At 39.2% G+C, this 20,617-nt stretch overlaps 1 protein-coding gene across 7 annotated transcripts in view; it reads right to left on the bottom strand.

Annotated features, from left to right (window-relative positions):
* Nucleotides 1-152: 152 nt before the first annotated feature.
* The window catches only part of LOC146465443 (voltage-gated inwardly rectifying potassium channel KCNH6-like), a 49,270-nt gene continuing 28,805 nt past the window's right edge, over nucleotides 153-20,617 (bottom strand). For 4 of the 7 annotated variants that reach the window (XM_085128879.1, XM_085128880.1, XM_085128881.1 and 1 more), the window contains exons 3-10: nucleotides 11,806-12,031; nucleotides 7,185-7,453; nucleotides 5,609-6,005; nucleotides 4,117-4,316; nucleotides 3,239-3,491; nucleotides 2,668-2,870; nucleotides 776-2,046; nucleotides 154-168 (exon numbers count right to left, since the gene is read on the bottom strand). In XM_085128879.1, the coding sequence (XP_084985005.1) occupies nucleotides 1,405-2,046; nucleotides 2,668-2,870; nucleotides 3,239-3,491; nucleotides 4,117-4,316; nucleotides 5,609-6,005; nucleotides 7,185-7,453; nucleotides 11,806-12,031 (2,190 nt within the window). In that variant the 3' untranslated portion in view covers nucleotides 154-168; nucleotides 776-1,404. Of the gene's footprint in view, nucleotides 169-775; nucleotides 2,047-2,667; nucleotides 2,871-3,238; nucleotides 3,492-4,116; nucleotides 4,317-5,608; nucleotides 6,006-7,184; nucleotides 7,454-11,805; nucleotides 12,032-12,364; nucleotides 12,658-20,617 lie in introns of those variants that run through there. The other 3 variants (XM_085128882.1, XM_085128883.1, XM_085128884.1) reach the window with 2 other exon arrangements.

Genomic DNA, 20,617 nt, shown 5'->3' on the forward strand with positions numbered 1-20,617 from the left:
AGTTATAAAAGAATAAACCTAGGAAGTAAATGCAGGGTATAAAATAAGCATTTTTCTTCCTATGCAGTTAAACTTATATTATTTGCCTGTCTGATACATTGGCCCTCGATATAGGTTTAAATTCGTACCCCCCCCCCCTCCCCATAAAAAAAAAAAATTAAAGAGCAGCTATTGTTGGTTTTCACATGACGTCATAAAAAACTGAAATTCATAACTAAAGACAATTTTGGGTTTTTTTCTTCATCACATATAAGAAAATCTGAATTTCCATCGGCTTGCTTGTTTACAGCACGATAGCATCCTTTGTTTTGAAAATAGAGCAGTTTGAATTTTAGATTTTTGCGCAGTGCGTGACAGAAGGATTGCTCCTCTAAACATGTCACGTACATGAAAACATCGATTCGCCTCGTGTTTTTTTTAAATCTGATCAGCTAACATGTAATAGAAGCGTTAATGTCAATGTGTGAAAGTTCAGCAGAGAGAAGAAAGACTTTGAAATAGCCAAGGTAAACACCAGATGTTTTTGCTGGTTTCCGGCCGCCATGTTGGTGCCCATCAGACGGGGCACCAACATGGCGTCCCATACTAAACTCTGTAATTTTCCGTGGTACATTTTCTCGAATAATTCGATTAGGAGATATCGCACAGCCCTGTGGCTTTCACACGTTGTTTACGTATCACTCTTCAACAACATATCAATTTCTTGACTTTATCTATTGAATGGTTGAGGATTTTATTTTTTCACTTGCGTGACGATGTGTGAGGTGAAAACCACCTATTATTTGCTGCTTTCTCGTGAGAACGAAAGTCATTTTAGAACCATGTCATTTGACCAAATCTGCCATGGTCATCGTTGACATTTGATTATCGATAAGTTAAAGTCATTCTAATAAGTATTCGCGTTAACGAAAGGAAAGAGTTTGACTGAATTTTTAAATTGGGTCCAATAAAATAACTCTCTTTTGAGAGATCGTCAATTTAAACAAAACTTTGTAGTGGCATTAACAAACAAAATCAAAGAAGGTCCACACCTTCACCTTCACCTTCACTGTACCTTCCAAATCTTGAACTTCCGGTTTCGGGCAAATTGATCTTTTTATTCCACGAAAATTATATCCCATGGCCTACTATATTCGAGGAAGAGAACTGGTAAAACAGTTCAACTCACACGAACATCAGAGGAATGGGAAGATTTCACTAAGACCGACGAAAATCTTGTCGAACACCTTGGTTACAACACAAGCGATTAACTGATGAATGGTACAGCCTGGATGATCTCGCCTCCACTTGCCTTGGTCACCAACGGGTTAGTTTTCGCGATGGGCACTTTGCGTCGAAATTCACTTTCTTTTCCGCAAAAAGTTAAAGCGCGCGAATTAGCTGTTCCGTTTTAGGGACTCCTTCTCATACTGACGTCACAGTAACGTTCCGTTCCCTGGCTTCACTCGAGTCTCTTTCCTGGTTCTGGGAATTGCTGGGAACCCCGCTTCTTTCAAGAAGATTTATCAGAATTCCCATTTGGTTCTCTAGTCTCTGCATGTTGGAAGACATTTCTTCAAAACGTGCTTCTAAATCCTCGCACTTACAACGTCGGGCGTTTGTCTTACAGTCAGAGCACGTAGACTTAGCAACGCTGAGTTTATGGTGTGGGGCCTCTTCTGTAAAATCACCTTCGCTGACATCCTCTTCTGCACTATTCTCTTCACTGGGTCTATGAACATTTTCATTATCATCAGCACAAGCGATGTCACTCAATCGCGTTACATTGAAGAAACGTCCGAGGAACTCCGTCGATGTATCGTCCATAGAAAGGCTGTTGTATTTCTGAAGATCTCCGTTTCCAACTCTTTCTTTTGAACTATGAAGAGATTCTTTGTCTAATAACCTACCGCTGCGGACGCCAAGCATTGGTTTCATCTCGTACTCTTGGTCCACCATTAACCGGTTTTTCTTGTGGGTGCAAGAATGCTTCCGCTCCGCTCCAGCTTTTGGATGGCTTCCAGAGCCATTCCTGTTTGCTTCATACAAGTTTTCATCTGTTAAACCCTACGAAAGAGAACACGAAGACAAAAAAAAAAAATAATAATAAATCAATAAATGGAGATTTGAGGGGCACATCCCCAGAGTAGCTTTTTGTCCACTGTTTCCAGGTCGAATTGGAATTTGGAAGCGTTGGAACCAGGGAAAAAAAACACCCTCGGAGCAGGGACGCCAACCAACAACAAAACATTTAACAGATTTGGTGAAACTTATTGTAACTTATCCTTTAGTTCTTTTTATTTTAAATCTCTTCATTTTTGGTCCATCACCTGTCATTCATTTCTAAACATCATTACGTAATATGGAGGATAACTAGAAAATCGGATGGTTAACCTGCCCTTCATCCTCAATCGTTACCTCAAAATTATTCCAATTTAATTAAATTTTTAATATACAAGAATGTACTTATAACAAGCTAATTACCATGAGGAAATAAAGGTTGTTGTTGTTGTTGTTGTTGAAAGTGCATTCTGAAACGTCGATCGCTATTAGCGCAAGAAAACACTATTCATTGATTTGTCGGCTCAGTCCCTTCAAGCCCATATGAACGGAGAGAATGAAGATACCTTACTTTACCCAGCTCAGAGACCAAACCCTTTAAAAAGAGAACAAATCTAATGGCATTACCTCATCACATACATCATTGTGGTTAGCCGCATCCATCATTCCCAGCAGCTGCGCTCGTTGATCTCGGTATGAAGACATAACATCTCCAAGATCCTTAAGCTTGATCACGTGACAGTCTACACAGGTAGAGGATCGTAAAGTGACCTTGGCTTTTGGGCGGGAGCAAATCTGCCTTAAACTGGCTCCATATGCATCTCCTTCTCCTAGAATTGATGGAAGAGACTCAGTTTAGAACCGTGAAATTGCAACCTGCCGTTCCGCTTAACATTGAGCGTTAGCCCTAGTAAGGAAATGGGAGGCTGCACGAGGCAAAGAAAAAAACTTGATCTCGGCGCGAATCGAGCAAACCATAATCACTAAATTTTCTTCTCTTTTGAAACCTGCACTGTTCGAGCAATGTATTAAGTCTGTAAATAAACCCCAAAGTGTGACCATTAAAAAAAAGCTTACGAGAAGCACTGTTAACTGGTATTATTTCGTTTTCGATACTTTTCTATTTCAAATGACGATTTTGTTTTCTTTTTCGACTTAGCTCAACTCTTAGAAAGGAAGCATTCGAGGCTTAGCTTACTTATTCTTCCGCGCTGTTCACCGTGGAACATGATATCAATCTTTCCCCGCCGCACAAGGTGCACAGAATCAATATCATCACCATCGTGTAGAATCTGATGTCCCGGAAGATGATGATGCCGATGCATTTTCTTGGCCAGCGCTCTCAGGCAACTGTCTTCGAAGTCGTGGAACAGAAATGAATCGGACAGAACTGTTAAGTGCATATGAAGGTGGATCTCGTACTGGAGACCATCCGGGAACTTTTGGAGCACCTGCAAGAAACAAAAATCCGGTATCAAACGTCGCGTGAAACTCGTGGTCACTACTTGATCAAACTTCCACTTCGGGCTACGTATCACTGTCGACATTTGCATTAGAAGCAAACCCAAAACAAGTGCGACGCACGCCCACTGTAAAAAAAAAATGCTTTTATCTGAGAATTAATGGTGTTTTGTCCTTCTCGTAAAGAAAAATGGCGGATTTGGTGGGAGAGCGAAGTCACTTGCATCCATGTTTTCTCCAAAAAAATAACAGTAATTTTAGTGAAATCAGGTTAAATGTCTCTTCACCTGTTGCCTGCCCAAGCGGCTCAGCAACTGCACGATCTTCAAAACGAGGAAGTAATATAGTTGCGGAATTGTTTGTAAATCTCAAATTGTTTTCAAATTAATCACCACATAAGCACACGCACCGCAACATCAGTGTTTCTGGATCAATTAATAAATTACCTCGGATTTTGTAACGAATGTTGTATGCACAAGGAATCATGATGAACAGCAATGTTTCACCAATAATGTGTCCTCGTTTGAGCAGACTCTGGTGTTTAATAGCTACGATAGCTTAAGATAAGATGACTACCTTTGGACAACAGAACGTTATTGGTCACGTGATACTAACCTTAGCCATATCTGTCCCCTTGGTTTGAGACCAGGTGTGACGCGAGTAATCCCTGAGCCTCCGAGCCAGCGGATTCTTCACCTTGAAATAACGAATAAATTCGTTGATCTGAAGAGACTCCTTCCTGTACCGGAAGTTACTGGAGTATTGACCGTGAATGATAGCTGTCACGTTACCAAATATAGCTGCGTGCATCACGGCTGCAAAAAAAAAAAAAAGAAAAAAAAAACCGACATCTTAGTAAACTTAAGTATAATCGGTTTATCAGTAGCATGGGGCCATATTGAAGACGTCTGAGTCTTCGATGGTAGATGAAATGATGAACGATCCACACACTGATCGGATTCTCTAAGCACTGCACTACACGGAGGATTTTATCGAGCTATTAGTATAGACACATTTTTTGTGACACTTTTCTCTGTGCCTCAACCCAAATGTTTGATAAGAATGACTTGCAACACCAAAACCTGGTTGACTCAACAATTAAAGGAAGAGAGTCAGCCTTGCATATAGATAGGTATATTCTGATCTTTAGCCGATTGTTCCTTGCAACTGGGGTGACTATTGTAGGCCATATTTACTAGTATCAAATGTGACAAGCGTTCTTCATACTCAGCTTGGATTGGTAATTTAGACAGTGTCATAAAAGTGGAACTTGGTCTGGACATGAAGTAAGTAAACTGAACAACTCGCTGTTCTCCTTATCGCAAAGCTGTGATGCCAAAGCAAGAAATATCGACTGCGGACAAAACACCCATCTATAAAGCCGAACATTATTTTTCACGAAGCGTACATGGTACACCATCAGAAAACTCTGTCAAGGACGCTGCCTCTTGTTTGCTACTGCGCCTACGTTCTGTGCACCTTGGCTCTGATTTGACTGTTGTGGCAAAAGAAGATCTTAGCAAGTGTTTTTGGAATCCAAAAAGAAAATTGGGGCTAACCACGCGTTTTTCGGAGATAATCAAGCTTCAATTTGGAAAAACATTCCATACATTGTTTTCATTAAAACGTACTTTTGTCTTATAACCAACCCAACTATACACATTAATGCGAAGTTGATTATGGAAATAAATGCCCTGGGTACACAACTATTTCTTTTTTTCCTTCCAGAGGAGTGGCCGTTCCGCAAAAGCGTAATACGACCACAAAGGCTTCATCGTCGTGGCTCGGTATCGCGAAAGTCGTTCAGGGGAAATACCCTCTGACACCCAGAGGAATGGTATGGAGAAAAAGTATTTCAATAATCAAGTACAGTCGAACCTCTTTAATATCGACACCACAGGCACTGACCCAAGTGATCGCAATTACAGTCATGTTCGTACTTCTGAGCCAGGGATTGTGTGAATTTTGGTATCTTCACGACCAAGAAAAATGTCGTAATAGAGAGGTGTCCATAAGAAGAGGTTTACCGTAATTTTATTCGCAAAAAGTATGTTTGATATTCCTGAAGATCACCTTTTTGAATTCTTAAGATTTTGAAATGACTTACCTCCCATTAACATACAACAAATGGAAAATATTCTCTCGCCATCTGTATTCGCTGAAACATTACCAAACCCTACGGTTGTACATAATGTCATGACGTAATAAAGTGACGTCAGATAGCGTGTCCGAAGAGTGGGACCGCTGGTCGGTTCGTCTTCAATAATCGGCAATTCCATTTGATATGACAAAATACTAAGCCACGACAAGCCGTCGTGTTCAGGAGCCTCCTCCGCACCGATTGCATACCAGATGCAAGCTAGCCAATGAGCGACCAGCATAAAAAACATAATCATTAAAAACAGCAGTGACGTCATATACTCGTAGTTTCGATCCAGTTTCCTCGCGGCTCGAAACAACCGTAGTAAGCGAGCTGTTTTCAGAAGGCTGAACAACATCGTGTTCTAGAGGGAGAGAAAGAGAACGCAGTTGTAAAATGTTGAAAAGTTTATTCTGAGGCAAAACAATGTCGATACTTTTAAAGGCAAATGGAGAAAGATCTTTTAAGGATTTCTCGTTCCTTCTTAACGTGTACATAAATACGAAAAAGAAAGTGGTTTTCTATGTTCTTTGTAACATTTAGATAATTGCCCGCTCCGGACCCCAGTTTACACATTGTTCAAATTGCGTCATATGAAGAAATGAATCGCATCACCAGAAAGATCACATAAAAAATAATAAGTTTACCAAGTTTAGTTTTGTTTCACTGCGTAGTAACCAGCAACCAGGCTGTGAAAGGTCGTCCAAATTCCATACAAATGTCTGTAATTCTTAGATGGCGTCATCCAAATCCATACGGTCTCTAATTTTTCCGAGTTTTGAAAGCCTTTTACATAGTTGCAGTCTAACGACAGAACCTCAAACTTGGTAAACTGACTTATTTTAATGTGATCTTTCTTGTGATGGACTCAAATTTCTGATTAAATGAAAACTAAAAGAAAAATAAACTCCCCGGTCTCCAGTTGAACTTCGGAACGGGGAATTTCGGAATCGAATAGGAATACACGAAATAGAAGGTATTCATGTTCTTTGGGGCCAATACTTTTATCGGAATGAACAGAATGCTATCCGTTCATTCTGTTTACTTTCATGGAATAAGCAGAATTCTGTTCTATTGGGAACTGAATATTCTGTGTATTCCGTTATTACCAAGAGAAAATAAGGGGACAGAGAGGGAGATCCCCAGTGTAGCCCTTGGGATATGTGAATTTCAGTTTTTTTTTTCAAAGTTATTTTTAGACGTCGTGCAAACGAAAGTCTGTTTCCCAAGACGTCCGCAAACGTATTTAGACGCTTAGGAAAACCATACTGAATATTCAACAGCCGTCAGTTACACAATGCGACTTTGGCACGCTCCGGTGACTTCCCATGATGTCACACAGACTGTTTGCGGACGTTTCGGGAAACAGGTGTCTAAAATTAAATCAAGTGAAATTTGTATGTCACAGCCAACACCCCTAGTTTTCCTCTCTGTCCCCTTATGTTCTCTTGTTTATTACTTAACTGGAATGAGAATAGCCAGAATATGTTCCAAAAGAACGCGGGCTAGCTAGAGAAAGAGAAAGATTACTCAGGCTACTGACCTCTTCTCTTCCTGAATTGAACGTGGCCAGCAGATCCCAGGGAATGGCGGCTACGAAATCCACTACAAAATAAGTCTTTAAGTAATGGACGGCAATCTTCCATGGATTGGTGATGAGTACCTCGCCCTCCTTGACGTATGTGGTGCGGAAATTCATCAGAATGTCGATCATAAAGAGAAAGTCTATGATGAGGTCGGTGTAGAGAAGAGGGTAGGCTTCCGGATAACGACTCCTTAAATCCTCGAAAAAATCTAGAGAAGAACCGGCATCTGTAAAGAGAGAATACAAGACAATATTCAGAGGAGGGGCTTACCGTGTCTCTCGTCTCCAAACCGTGATCCCTACTCTCCTACCCTGCAGAACAGGAAATACTTTTTACACGTTTCTGGGCGAGAAGTGCTTGTGCATCATACTTCTGACCCCAAAAACGCATAAAAATCGTGACTGTTCTGCAGGTTACTCCACTCCCATTTTATACTTCGATTTAAGGGGGCAGTCTGGTTGAATGCCACGACTGTGTACATTTTCCAGCGTTTTACTAGAACATTTGTATGGAAGGAAAGAGGGTAACCGTAAGTAATGGTGGAAATCCTTGGTGGCTTACCGCCACGACGCAAATGGAAATGCCACCGAACACAAGCGCAAGTGCAAATGTAGACGAAAAGGAAACCGGGAATATTTCCTTTTTCTTGAACTTTATTTTCGCTTGTGTTTGCAATTGGTTTCACGCGTGAAGATTGTAAAAGAAGTACAAATGTAAAGGCACGTAAGCAAGCGAAGCTGCGAGCATGTATATGCAGAAGAAGTTAGTTCTTCTGAATCACAATTAAAAACGTTCAGGTGCCTTTTACCACAATCTCGTCAAAGTCTTAATGGATGGCAAACTTAATGCACCTATCCATGTTAAGCCGCAGGGCACTTGAGACTAGCTTAGTGAGATATTTTGTTCAAAAGCTCCCGACACTGCCGAGGGCATTCGCGGATGATCAAAAGAGTCACTAAACTAAAATTTCTTAGAAAGTCTACTATCACAGGCCTCATGGTCATTATCGCTGTCAATCGTCCACCTACGCTCGACCTCCAGCTCCTCCCCCACCCCACCCCCACCAAACACTTCTCCCCCTCCCCAGTGGCTTAACATCGTTATGTGCATAAATAGATTTGTTGCATTGTTTGTGATTTACGTCTTGCGCCTCAGTCCATTTGCGGTTTGGTTTGCTTTTCACGAGTAGACCTTGTTACTCAGAGTCACAATTCAGTGCATGGTGCCATGCTAACAAAGGCTATATTCGTCTCTACGATAACAACACCTCCGTGTTATAATGATCTAATCCAATGTCCTAAAGCACCGGCCTTCACCTCCCCCTCCCCCCCCCCCCCCCCTTTTCCTTCCGATACAAAAATAAGCGTTTCGTGATCACAACACCGGTTTGTCAGACATTTGGGTGAAATAGCAGGTAAAAATATATATTAAGGCAAGCTTTCTAGACGTCTGTCACACGTCTGACATGTTTTGCTGCACGGTTCAGATATTAAAATAAATTTAAATTTCAGTTTTAAAACCCGTCACAGCGTCAGGTCGTGGTTGACACTAATATACGAGTGGTATCTCCCCCCTTTATTAACTCCCCTCAATATTAACTCTTTTAATGGGGTTCTAATAGTTTAGTCCACGGACGTGACCATTTCAATATGAGAGCTGTTAATGAGAAAACTCATGCCGTGCTCTCTATTTTATCACGCGATATGGTTCTAGGTTTTGACTGTGTGGATAACTTTTAACGTGCAAATTGTCAATATGAACTCATCGCATCATTCTGGTGCGACTGTATGCTTCTGCAAGATGGTTCCAACTCCTTATTCTTCTATAGACGAATTACCTTACGAGAGAATATTGAAGAAAGTAGCTGATAAGTACATATATTGTTGCGGTTCCGTTTGTTATTCGATTGTTATCTATGGCGCACAAGGTGGTTCTAGCTGTTGATTCTGTGCGTGGAATCAGTAAGCGCAAGTGACCATTCACATGAAGGTCACTGAAGAGCACAATGTTGCACTCAGAGCTGTTTGTTTTCGACAATTTTGAGAATGACATTTAGGATTTTAATATGTTTTATTTCGATCTTGGACTCTTCAAAGTTGGCATCCCGCCAGGAACAGGTGGAGATGACTTGAAATCTCAAGACAGCTAAAATTTCAAACAAAATCAAGCAATTTCGTAAGAATTCAAATTTGAGGCATTTTGTCAAAGAAAACGCTTTTGATATATGACGGAACCAGAAATGCCTCTATAAGACTTGCATGTTACTGAGCAAGAAAGGGCTTATCTCTTGTTTAACATCTCCGTCTTTCTGCATTCAAATTGGAGTGGAAAAAACGACCAATATTTCAACTGGCAAGATAAGTTGTTTACAAAATTGAATAAGAGCTTTTGTTAGGGGCCAGCCAAGAATTTTCGGTATGACAAAAAACAATTGTATGGATATTTTGCTCCACTGAAACTGCTGAATTGAATTCTACTTATGAAAAACGCTTTAAAAAATTTGAGTATCGCTTAACAATAGGCAAGATAGTTAACATATGAAACAAGGCTGCGGTAAAGAAAATTCCTCTTTGTATTTCAAAATTAGTTATGATAATTTAAATGAGAATAGAGAAATCTTATCCGGTGAATGTCACCGGCAAAATAAAAGCAAGCGATATCTGAAACGACAGCGACGATTTACTAATTGTCATCTACGTTTGAGAAAACAAAACAAAACCAGACAAAACACTTTTACGATTCTTTGATAAAAATAAGCAAGGAAATCCTTCCTCTTTTCGTCTAATTGCAGTAGCTGTATTCACTTCTGGTTTCAGTAAGGAAAAACGAATGATATTATCGTGAATATTACCTTCATAGGAATTCCCCCAAGCGAAAGAAAGTTAAGCAAGATACTCAGGAAGCTGACCCTTTCAGGGCCTTTTAAATTGATATTTTGAAAGCAAGCACTGTTTGATCCGTTTGGATTCTTCGCTTTAACAACATTTAACAGCATTTCCGAGTTCCTGCGCTAGCTTTTCAAAGATCCTAGCTGGAACAATTTCCTTCTCGAAACGACACTTTTCTTCTTCCGAAAACAAAAGGAATCGCGACTGATAAAGGCGAGAATTCCCCAAACAAAACTATAGTTTTTCAACACAATTAACCCCGACTCTCTGAGGCGAATACGCATTCTCAACAGATATTTACCTAAAAGAACGGTTGGGTGCCACTGATCGACATGGGCGTATACTCAGATATATCGCAGCGGTTTAAAGTTTAATTTAGTGGTGATACCTACCTCGTTCAATAATCCCGCCGGAGTGATGAGTAATGACAGAGTATACCTCTATAATTAAGGAACCCGACCAGTTTTTCAACTCACTCTTTCATCTACACCGCCTTCCTGTGAGGCATAAAGCCGCGACCAGTTTTGCAAGGAGGAAACTATTTTATCCAGTCGTCAAGCGCTTTTCAGCTTTCAAAATGCAATTATAGTTGAAGTACAACTTAACAACTGGATGAAAAATTTTTCCACTAAATAGAACTGTCTGGTATTCGAACAATCGACCACACACTCCAGACCACAATTTCTCGTCAAATGAATTTTGAGAAGACTGACTGTTTTGCTTTTTTAATGTCCATTCTCTCTCTCTCTCTCTCTCTCTCTCTCTCTCTCTCTCTCTCTCTGACGGCAAGCGTCAAATGATTAGCGACCAACTCTTCCGTAAGCCTAACTGCAGGATGGCTAACTTTGCGATTTTTTATTTTTTAAGAGAAAGCGTATCCATGCACGCAACTGAAGAGTACCGATACACATCCCGGAAAGTGCACGCTAAAACAAAACAACGACAACAACAACAACAACAAAAAAAAGCACGAGATAAACGAGCGAGACAAGCCATTCGCCTGAGAAACATACATTATGATTCTTCACGTTATCCAAATTTCGAACACAAAAGATAAAGAAACAGACAGTACCACTTGAAAGTACTCCTCGTTAGCTTTTATTCGAATGGCCACACTTGAGGATATTTTTATCCGTTTTCAAAGTTACCACCACATAAAGCATTCTTAGCAACAGAGAAACTCAGCTATTGGAGCAGAGATTCGTCACTTAGAGGACATGTAATAGTTGTGAGAAAAAGCGATGCCTTATGTACTTTAACATGAACCACTTTGCAATGCTGATTGTTTGTGTCTGTGTGTGACAGTCTTTGAAGAGTTCTCATCAAACAAAAAAACGGCTGGCCAAAGAAGATATTTGCGTATTAAAAGCTACCCGTGTCAGTTTTCGTTTGATGAGCACTTCGGGAAGAAGACGTTTTACTGACGAGTCGGCCAAACATTTTCCTTATTTTTAAGCTTGAAAACTCCCGTAGTTAATTGTTATAAACGAGAAAATGAGATACCAGCATTCAAAGGATAGAGCAATAAATTATAATTAGAAATAGAAACCAACGTCGATACATGAATTAATAATAATAAAATATTGTATATTTTATACGTTTCAAACGCTTGATAGCGTGAAGATGTAGAAACGAGGGCAAGCAATCTTGGCCGTGATGTAAATAAGTTATTATGTTCACATTAATTTACCTTTATTATTTGTTGTGTTGTCCGGGCTCTCGTCGTTGCGCGTCAGCACAAATGCAGACATGAAGGGAACCTCAATGGCAGTGTACAGCACTAATATTAAAATCACCCAATCCCATGTTATTTTAAAGAGTCCATAGTGCAGGATAATCCTGTTCTTCATTTGATCGGGTATTTGGCTTTTGTAACGCTTGTACTTTGAACGCCATCTCTTGAAAGCTGCCATGATCTATGAAACGAACAAAACAACCTCATTAAAGTAGTCCCTTTTACACACATTTTCAATGAATTGTGGGTGACGGTGGTCATAAGCTCTGCGAAAGTTACCCTAGGCTTTCACCGCAAGCACAACACGAAAGCCTCTTGAGACATTCACAGAGCTTGCACGCCAAGTCAGTGACAATTTACATTGACAATCGTCCAAGTTGAATAAATCACTTGCACAAATTTTTCTTTAAACCTAAAACGTAAAAATGTATTATTAGACATGGTGCAACTTTGTGCAGATGTTTTCCGCACATAGTGCAACTCGCTGGTCGACGAAGCACAGTTCATCCCTTACCCCATTTCTCACCATCGCTGCACCAACTAATAATAATGCTACAGCAGATTAAGCAAAGGCTTTGAAAATGCGTGAAGTAAATAAGACGATGTTCATCGATCAATTGTAAAGTCGCCAGCCATCTTGGAACAGTTTTACGCAATTGCAGTTCCCGTTTGTGGACTACATTTTATAGCTCATGGTCTAATTCGGCGGATTGGACGTCTCATTACGATTGCGGTATTCTTTCAAAACGTTTCTGTCACCACAGCAGCGATCTCAAAACAGTGGGAGACGTGATGGGAAGTTGATAAAAGACAGGATAATTACGTAAATTTCAGGGAATACGAGGAGCCACGGCCACAAGCAACATCTGTCAAGAAGGCTTGAATAATTGATGACTCATTGTTATTCCATTGTAAAGTCTGCTTTACATTTATTTATAAATAAGCCCTTCGTCACGCACATAGTTTGCCACCCGTTGCGACAGCGAGATTTAACCATAACGATACAACAAGATGACAACTTCAATTCCCTAAACATTTCCTTGTAGAAAAGTTTCATTCTCTGAGCTCCGTCGAGATCGAGGTTTTTTCTTTGAGAAGTGCCACTTTAATTTTACGCGAACAAAAACGCTAGCTACCTCATTACCATGGTAACAATAGAGTGTACAATGAATGTAAAATGAAATTTGACTTACAGAAATATTTAATACTCATAAATTGGTCAATGCGTTTTTACCCAAAAAGAACGTTCGTTTAATACTCATTCTTCTTCGCCAATTCGATGAATGCACGACTTGGTAGAAATGCTACATAGTTTTAAAAATCGATAAGATGATGTCATAGCCATCCACAGACAACAGATAACTAATACTAAGGGAACTGGTCATAACAAGTTTGTTCGAAGAGGGCCCACGTTGTCTGGGGTAGGGGGGTTATCGAAGACACCACCTGTCTCATGAACATCACCGACAAACTTTTATTGGCTTTAAAATTTGAGTTGACACAGAAATACTCAGCAAAAGTCAGCATTGCAAGATAAAAAGAAAAGTGATATTTGAATCTCACTGTCATTTTTTACTGCTGGATAGAGGCGTGGCTATGTAATAGAGACACCATCTTTTGAGGTTGACGAAGGGGAGGGGGGGGGGGGGTGCAGGCAGAGGCCACCGTCTATTTTGTGGTTCGGTGAGTCCTGTTCGAGTATAGTAGTTTTGACCACTTCCCTAATTACTGGCACTTTAGCAGTATAAGTCTATTATTTTAATGTTTCAACCAATACAATATATGTTTCGGTTGTTCAAATGCGACGATAGATTTTTCTTACTCGTGTGACTCAAATGCTAAAAACGACTTTTAACGTAATTCGGCGACTTCGGCGACAATAACGGGAGAAAGATTAACTCGAGAGCAACTCACTCGCGCGGGAAAGAAGCTCGTCACAACTTCTGCAGTGCGCGGGATCTGGCTTCTGGAACTAGACGACATCATAAAACAAATCTAAACTCAGACCGGCATAGATTTATTCCGACTCACAACATTAGCAATTCACAAGCACACGTTAATGTTCTTAGTTGTGTACATCAGTCCTTTGGTTTGAGTCCAAATGTTTTTGTATAAAAGTACAGCGCGAGGTGCAACAAGTGTTAAAAAAACAAACTACTTAACATTCAAAGTTCACGTCGAGAGATATATTGTTAAACTTAAGATTGGCAGTGCAAACTGGTGAACTCCCCTTGAAAGAAAACTCAACATTAAGCATTTATGAACGGAAGGAAACAATGACTCTGTTTGCGTATCAACAAAAGCTACGCTAACTCTGCAAGTGTGGAACAAAAGATATGCTGAGTCTGTTTGAATCTTACAGTAGTTAACTAACACGTGCACAGTACGTCAGCTGCTCAGACTAAGATAAACAATATTTTGCTCAACTAAGCGCTGCATATTCCTTTTTGTGTATAACGCCTTACTTTTAACATAAATCTGTCTCGTCCAGAAATCTCAACGCTCGCTAAATTAAGCAAAGGAAAATGAGCAAAGGTACAAATAAATGCAGCTGTTTGCATAAAACTTACAACGACTACAAGTAATACGGTAAATCTAAGAGACGATTAAATATGTACGATAAAATGCTGGGTAATCAGTGATTACTGCAAAAAGCTCAATAAACTACACAAGGCTAAGCGATTAGATAAAACTGTGAAAAGATATAAATAGAAAAAAATAACTTTATTTCCGTAACTTTTATCCTATTAGCTTATACTGGTGTTCCTGTATTGGTTTTGATCACTTTTTGTTTAATTTCGGCAGTTTTGGGAAAATCCAGAGATCCAAGATGGTCGCCATTTGGGAATCATGACCTAGTTAGTCATCACTTCGCGCTGCGTAACTCAAAGGAGACATCTTTAGACGAACTATCTATCCTCGAAGTTTCACTGTCATAGCTTTTATATTTGCAAAGTTATTGAGGGGGGACGGATTCGGCCCAACAAGATGAGAAGACGAAAAGAAAAGAAATCCCGGTCTAGATAAGATTAAATACTTAATTTTAATGGTCCACCAGGGCACAAAACACAAAATACAGGAAATAACAGTTTTTCCCCAAACACAAAGTAACATTGCCCCACTTCGTTTGTAGGTAGGTAGGTATGTAGGTATTTTATTTATCCACATTACACGGATGACTACAAGACTCGTTTAAACGTGAACGTGCCAAATAACTATAAATCCAGTACCTATTAAAAAGTATTAAATAAATCAATAGCAAAAAAATATTCGAAAACCAACAATACTGAGGGAAAAACTAGCAATATAAAATCCAAACTATGTACAGAGGTTACAATTGCACTTAACTCCAGTTGTCAAATTTTCATTTTTCAGCATTGACTTAACCCTTTAAACCTACGTTCGTTTTATTTGCATGTTTTTGAGTTCGCCTTGTTCTGGGTTGATTTTGTAACATTATAGTGACAGCGACTGTCAACAACAACACATCGTTTTTAAGAACAGCGAGAGACCTTTGTATTTCTTTCTGTGTTCGCATTGATAGTTGGCCCCTCGTGGGGTTACAAGGTCAAATATTCCACTTTTTTGGTCCCTGAACTAGGAAAAATGCATTATGTTGCCAGGCGGTAGCTTGAGAAATTAAGCTGAGAACCTTTTATTGCCGTCCCCATTTATGGCCCGATATTTCACTGTATTTAGCAAAATGTGGGTTGCATGCAATGAATGATTTCTTTCACAGGCAGATATGAACATGTCGCATTTTAAACCTATTTTTCTTGCATTAAACTACCTTGAGAGTACAAAGTTTACTAGAAATTGCCAGAGAACGTTAAAAGTACTCCTTTTGACCTGCCAATGCCAGAAATCTCTTCATAAAACATTGTATCTGGCATTGTTTGTTTTCTGACATAGGCTATTCTCCTCTTGTACCGATCGAGTAAAATTATCGTTCGCCGGCGAACGATAAAATCGAACAAAAAAGGTTAAAGGGTTAAAAACATTAAGAGATGGGGCTCTCCTAACACAATCAGGTAGATTGTTCCATAATCTTTAGATGATGTAGTGAAATTACCTATGAATAAATCTGCTGTTAGTTCCAAAACGATCTTGATTTTCTAAAAATCTGTAGGAACTAACGAGTCGTAAAAAAAAGTAAAAAAAGCAAAGTAAAGCAAATTTCTTTAAACACAGTTCGATTTTAATTCAGCTAGTGGGTAAGAGAAGGACTCAAGCTTGATACCTTCAGATTACGAGCCCACGACTCTAACCACTCCGCCAAACCGAGATCATCGATAAGGTTAAAGTAATCCTCAATTTTGACGGCCTTCACGTCATTTTATCTCACTTAAACATGAAATCAGAATTTTGAATTTTAAATGCATCGGCAGGTGTTCTTGGTTGTATGCAAAACTAATCAGAAAATATCTGTTGTATGTTTGTATGTACTATTCTCTCTTTTCGCAAACGCGATCATTTAAGCTATGCTACCCATTTTTAGTATTATTTAAAAACAAAAAAGTTAAAAAGGCATGTTGTACTGAATTAAAACTAATGGTTAATTTAAAATTACTTGACTAATTTTTTTGAATCGATAAATAAGTGTGTTTGGCTACTGATGGGCAAGGATGGAAATGGATTGAATAGCTTTTGTCTTGCCAAAATTGCGAAAACTGTTTGTTCTCCTTGCTCCAAAATCACTTAACATCTTCCTTGCCTGGTGTTTTAGGGGCATTCCTCATCTGTACGAGGAAAGGTGCTTACGTTTAATGTCAATGCAGTTTCACAGCTTTAGACCCAGAAGGTAACAATACTGTTCAGATGAATGTTATTCTGACCCTTATGTTGTGACACAAAAGTTTGTCATTTCCTTTGCTGAAGTAAAAATTGAAAATACACGGCGGCACGGAAACCTGTCGCACTTCAATTGAATGATCAAACCACGTGATTTCATTCACAGATCCAAAGTTGCAACCACATTGCACAGCATGACAAACAGCAACAAAGAAAGCCCCGCTCGATCATTTTCATTTGAGTGGTCCCGGCGCACTTATACAATTTCATCTACAGAATGCTAGTAAAGGCTGCATGATGCGATTGAGCATCAGTAAAAACACACGACAAAACAAGATTAGTAAACAAAGAGCGACCCTTATTAAAAATCGTTTCCTTGCAACTACAATGGGAAATTTCGAGATCAACACGAAAGCTTAAAGTGCCCCTAACCCTTCAATTTGTTTTCTCGTGGTAGATTTTCATATCTTTCAAGAACTCATTTTCGAAAAAATTTTTGAGAAATATTGAATCCTTTTTATTTTACGAGCGCTAAAAGTTACTGAAATTTTTAAATTTTTGCGCCCTTTAAGCCCCGCTGGACAAATTTTTCTCTCGTGGGCTCATTAGGAACGAGCCAATGAGAAGCGTCCGATATTTGACACTTTCTTAGCTGTGACGTAAGAAAAGGACACCAGAAGGATTCAGAAGGATTCAGAAGGAATCTTATGCATGCTGATTCCTTTCTCTACATTTCGAGAGTTGCTGCATCCAAAAACCACACATTTTCCAACCATTTTCTCTGTTTACAATTGAAGCATTACCGCGAATCTTCGGATATTTTTGCACGATGTCCTTTTCTTACGTCACGCTCCACATTTGGCCGAGTGGGGGACTAATGCGAACGATAGGTGAAAATATCGACAAGACTGCCTTCACTTCTAGCGCTCGTAAAAAAAAAAGAATTCAATATTTCTCAAAATTTTTTTCGAAAATGAGTTCTTGAAAGATATGGAAATCTACCAAAAGAAAACAAATTGAAGGGTTAGGGGCACTTTAAGAAAGAATCATGCTTCCCTGCAGATACTTTGAAAGATTAGGCAACGAGTAACGAAAACATATCGCACGGTAATTGTGGCTGTAACCGAAAAGTTTTGGCTTTAAGCTGTTGTTTTATATACAAGTGTCAAAACAAAGGGATACACGTATACGGATACAGTGGATCACAGCGCCTATTGAATTGTTTTGTAAATCCGTGCTACCTTTTTTCCCGGAATTTAAAAAATTGATAGTCGACATACCAGGTTTGAATGATAAAAACAATGTCCAAGCTAGTGGCAGACATGACTTCAGCGACTGGCTCCACATGAAAGCCGCCCGAAATAAACTTCATCAACTGTTGACAATTTTAACGTTTTAATCAATATTGAAGCGGGCGCATAATTATCATTTCAAATGAAATACAAACATGACAGCATGTTGGCGTCGCAATATTTTGGTTAAGAGCAAAATAATCTAAAGCGCATTTGAAGCAGCTGGTAAGCTATATTTTTGAATCACAAAATTAACCTCTCGACCAATGCTTATGGGTATAGCACTAATTTGGCTCGCGCTGCACTTTGAAAAACTGAAATTAAACATATTGTTAAAGTTGATTTGTATGCAGAACTTGTAGATACGTTTTAATTCGTTTCAAAATAATAATAAAAAAAATTTTCTATTCAACGTCCTTCATCGTACTGAAATAAATACATCTTGCTCGCTGAAGAGGAAGCTGGTTTTAGTATTTTATATCTCTCTCATTTGATGATAATGATGATGATGTTTATTAAATATCACATAGTCGCACCTAAACGTGAATTACAATGTGTTTAAAGAGAATTTGTAAATTTACAATGTCTTATATCAAAGCTACAAGGGGACTGAAATTAGAAGTATGAAAAACTACCAACATTTATATTATTTCCCTTGCTAAATCCTAAATCTAATGTGTAACATTTCTCCCATTTAACATTGTCATCATAATCACATCATCATTATCATTATGGCAGTGTAAAACGTCTGGAAGCCAAGTAAAACCAAAACAATTTGATCGCGAATGTGGCAAACTTTGATGTAAAAATAATCCCAAAAATAGTACATAAGGCACTCGAATTTCAGGCGGCATTTCTTTAGGATGGCAAACTGCTCGTCAAGATTGTTCAGTCTTTGATCGTGTTGGTCCTTAAGATGTTTGCCGATGACGGAATACTTGTGCTCCTCAATGCGGAGGTGGAGGTGACGGCTTGTGTAGCCTATATAATTCGCATCACACAAATTGCATTTAAACTCATATACAACGCCTTGTTGATTTACCAATGAGGGCTTTGTTTCCGTGACTTTCAGGTCTTCCAAAATTTTCCTACTTGTAAACACCGCTTGTCATCCTCACCGGACCTTTTCTCAAAAGAATGCCAGGACCTGAGAACAATGTTTCTGAAACTGAAATATCCTGAGAAACTTATTGACTCTATTTTCAAGAGTTTCCACGCTTCCCAAGACCAGAACCAAAACCAAATTGAGCCAGTCGACAACCCCGTACGAATCATCTTGCCTTTTAAAGATCAGAAATCCGCCGACTCCGTGCGCAGACAACTAAGCGATCTTGGAAAGAAAATCGATTGTGTTCTACCACCAGTGTTTACAAGTAGGAAAATTTCGGAAGACCTGAAAGTCACGGAAACAAAGCCCTCATTGGTAAATCAACAAGGCGTTGTGTATGAGTTTAAATGCAATTCGTGTGATGCGAATTATATAGGCTACACAAGCCGTCACCTCCACCTCCGCATTGAGGAGCACAAGTATTCCGTCATCGGTAAACATCTTAAGGACCAACACGATCAAAGACCGAACAATCTTGACGAGCAGTTTGCCATCCTAAAGAAATGCCGCGGGAAATTCGAGTGCCTTATTTACGAGATGCTTCTAATAAGGAAAAAAATAGTACACTTATAATAAAAACAAAGGTGCCTACCTTTAAAAATATGGATAGTGAAATATTAATGTGTTAAATAAGTGTATGTTAAATCATACTTAAACGGCGGTATTATTACAATAATATTATTGTTTCGTTGTAATGTATTTTGGGCTGGAAAATGCCGGACGGCACGAACATGGAGAAAAAACTGTGTTCTAGTCCTAAAATCCGATGACGGTGTCGTCCCAGTTGTCCAAAAGGCGGATAGCAATGGATAAATCGCTATCCAGCCGATAAAATGGACTTCAACCAATACATTTTATCCGCTGGATAGCGACTTATCCGCTGGATAAAGTTATCCGCTCTTTGAACAACTGGGGCCAGTACTAGAACTTGTCTCACAGGAAATTCAACCAGGATAGGGGAGATGAAATATCTCGATCAGGCCATTTAGCCATTTTGAGCAATCTTTTAATTTTCAGAAAATATTACATAGCAAAACATGACGAGATCAACATGAACATTCTCCTTTATGTACGTGTATAATTTCAGCAAGGATAATTTTTGAACATCACGACATTTCATTGACAATGTAAGACGAAATTTCATCTTGATAACTACTGGGACTTCAGGGTTAATTGAATTAAACCACAAACTGAGTTGAAACCTGACAACTTTTTCTGTAAGTCAAACGAGAGTTAACTAACTGTCATATCTGAAACCTCAATAATCCGATGAGCGACTTTCTGGAGTCCCAAGCTGTTACTTTCTTCACGAATTTACCTAAAAAATACGACATTCGAAGATACCCAGTGCGTAAGTGACAAAAGCAAGCAAAATTAACAATAGAAAAACTTCAAACCTTTCTTGTTTCAACTGTATTTGTCAGCAGGTTTTAAAGTTATTTCGTCTTCGAATTTCTGCTGCCTTCCTCCGTTATTTTCTCTCCGGGTGGATCTCCTTTCTCACAATTATCACAATTTGAAATAAACCTTTTAATTAAGACCCAACTTTTGGTGGCCTTCCCGTAGCTTTGTTACT

This window comes from Pavona decussata, unplaced genomic scaffold (assembly GCF_977016875.1).
Source record: "Pavona decussata unplaced genomic scaffold, jaPavDecu1.1 SCAFFOLD_156, whole genome shotgun sequence".
In the NCBI taxonomy this organism is placed as follows: domain Eukaryota; kingdom Metazoa; phylum Cnidaria; class Anthozoa; order Scleractinia; family Agariciidae; genus Pavona; species Pavona decussata.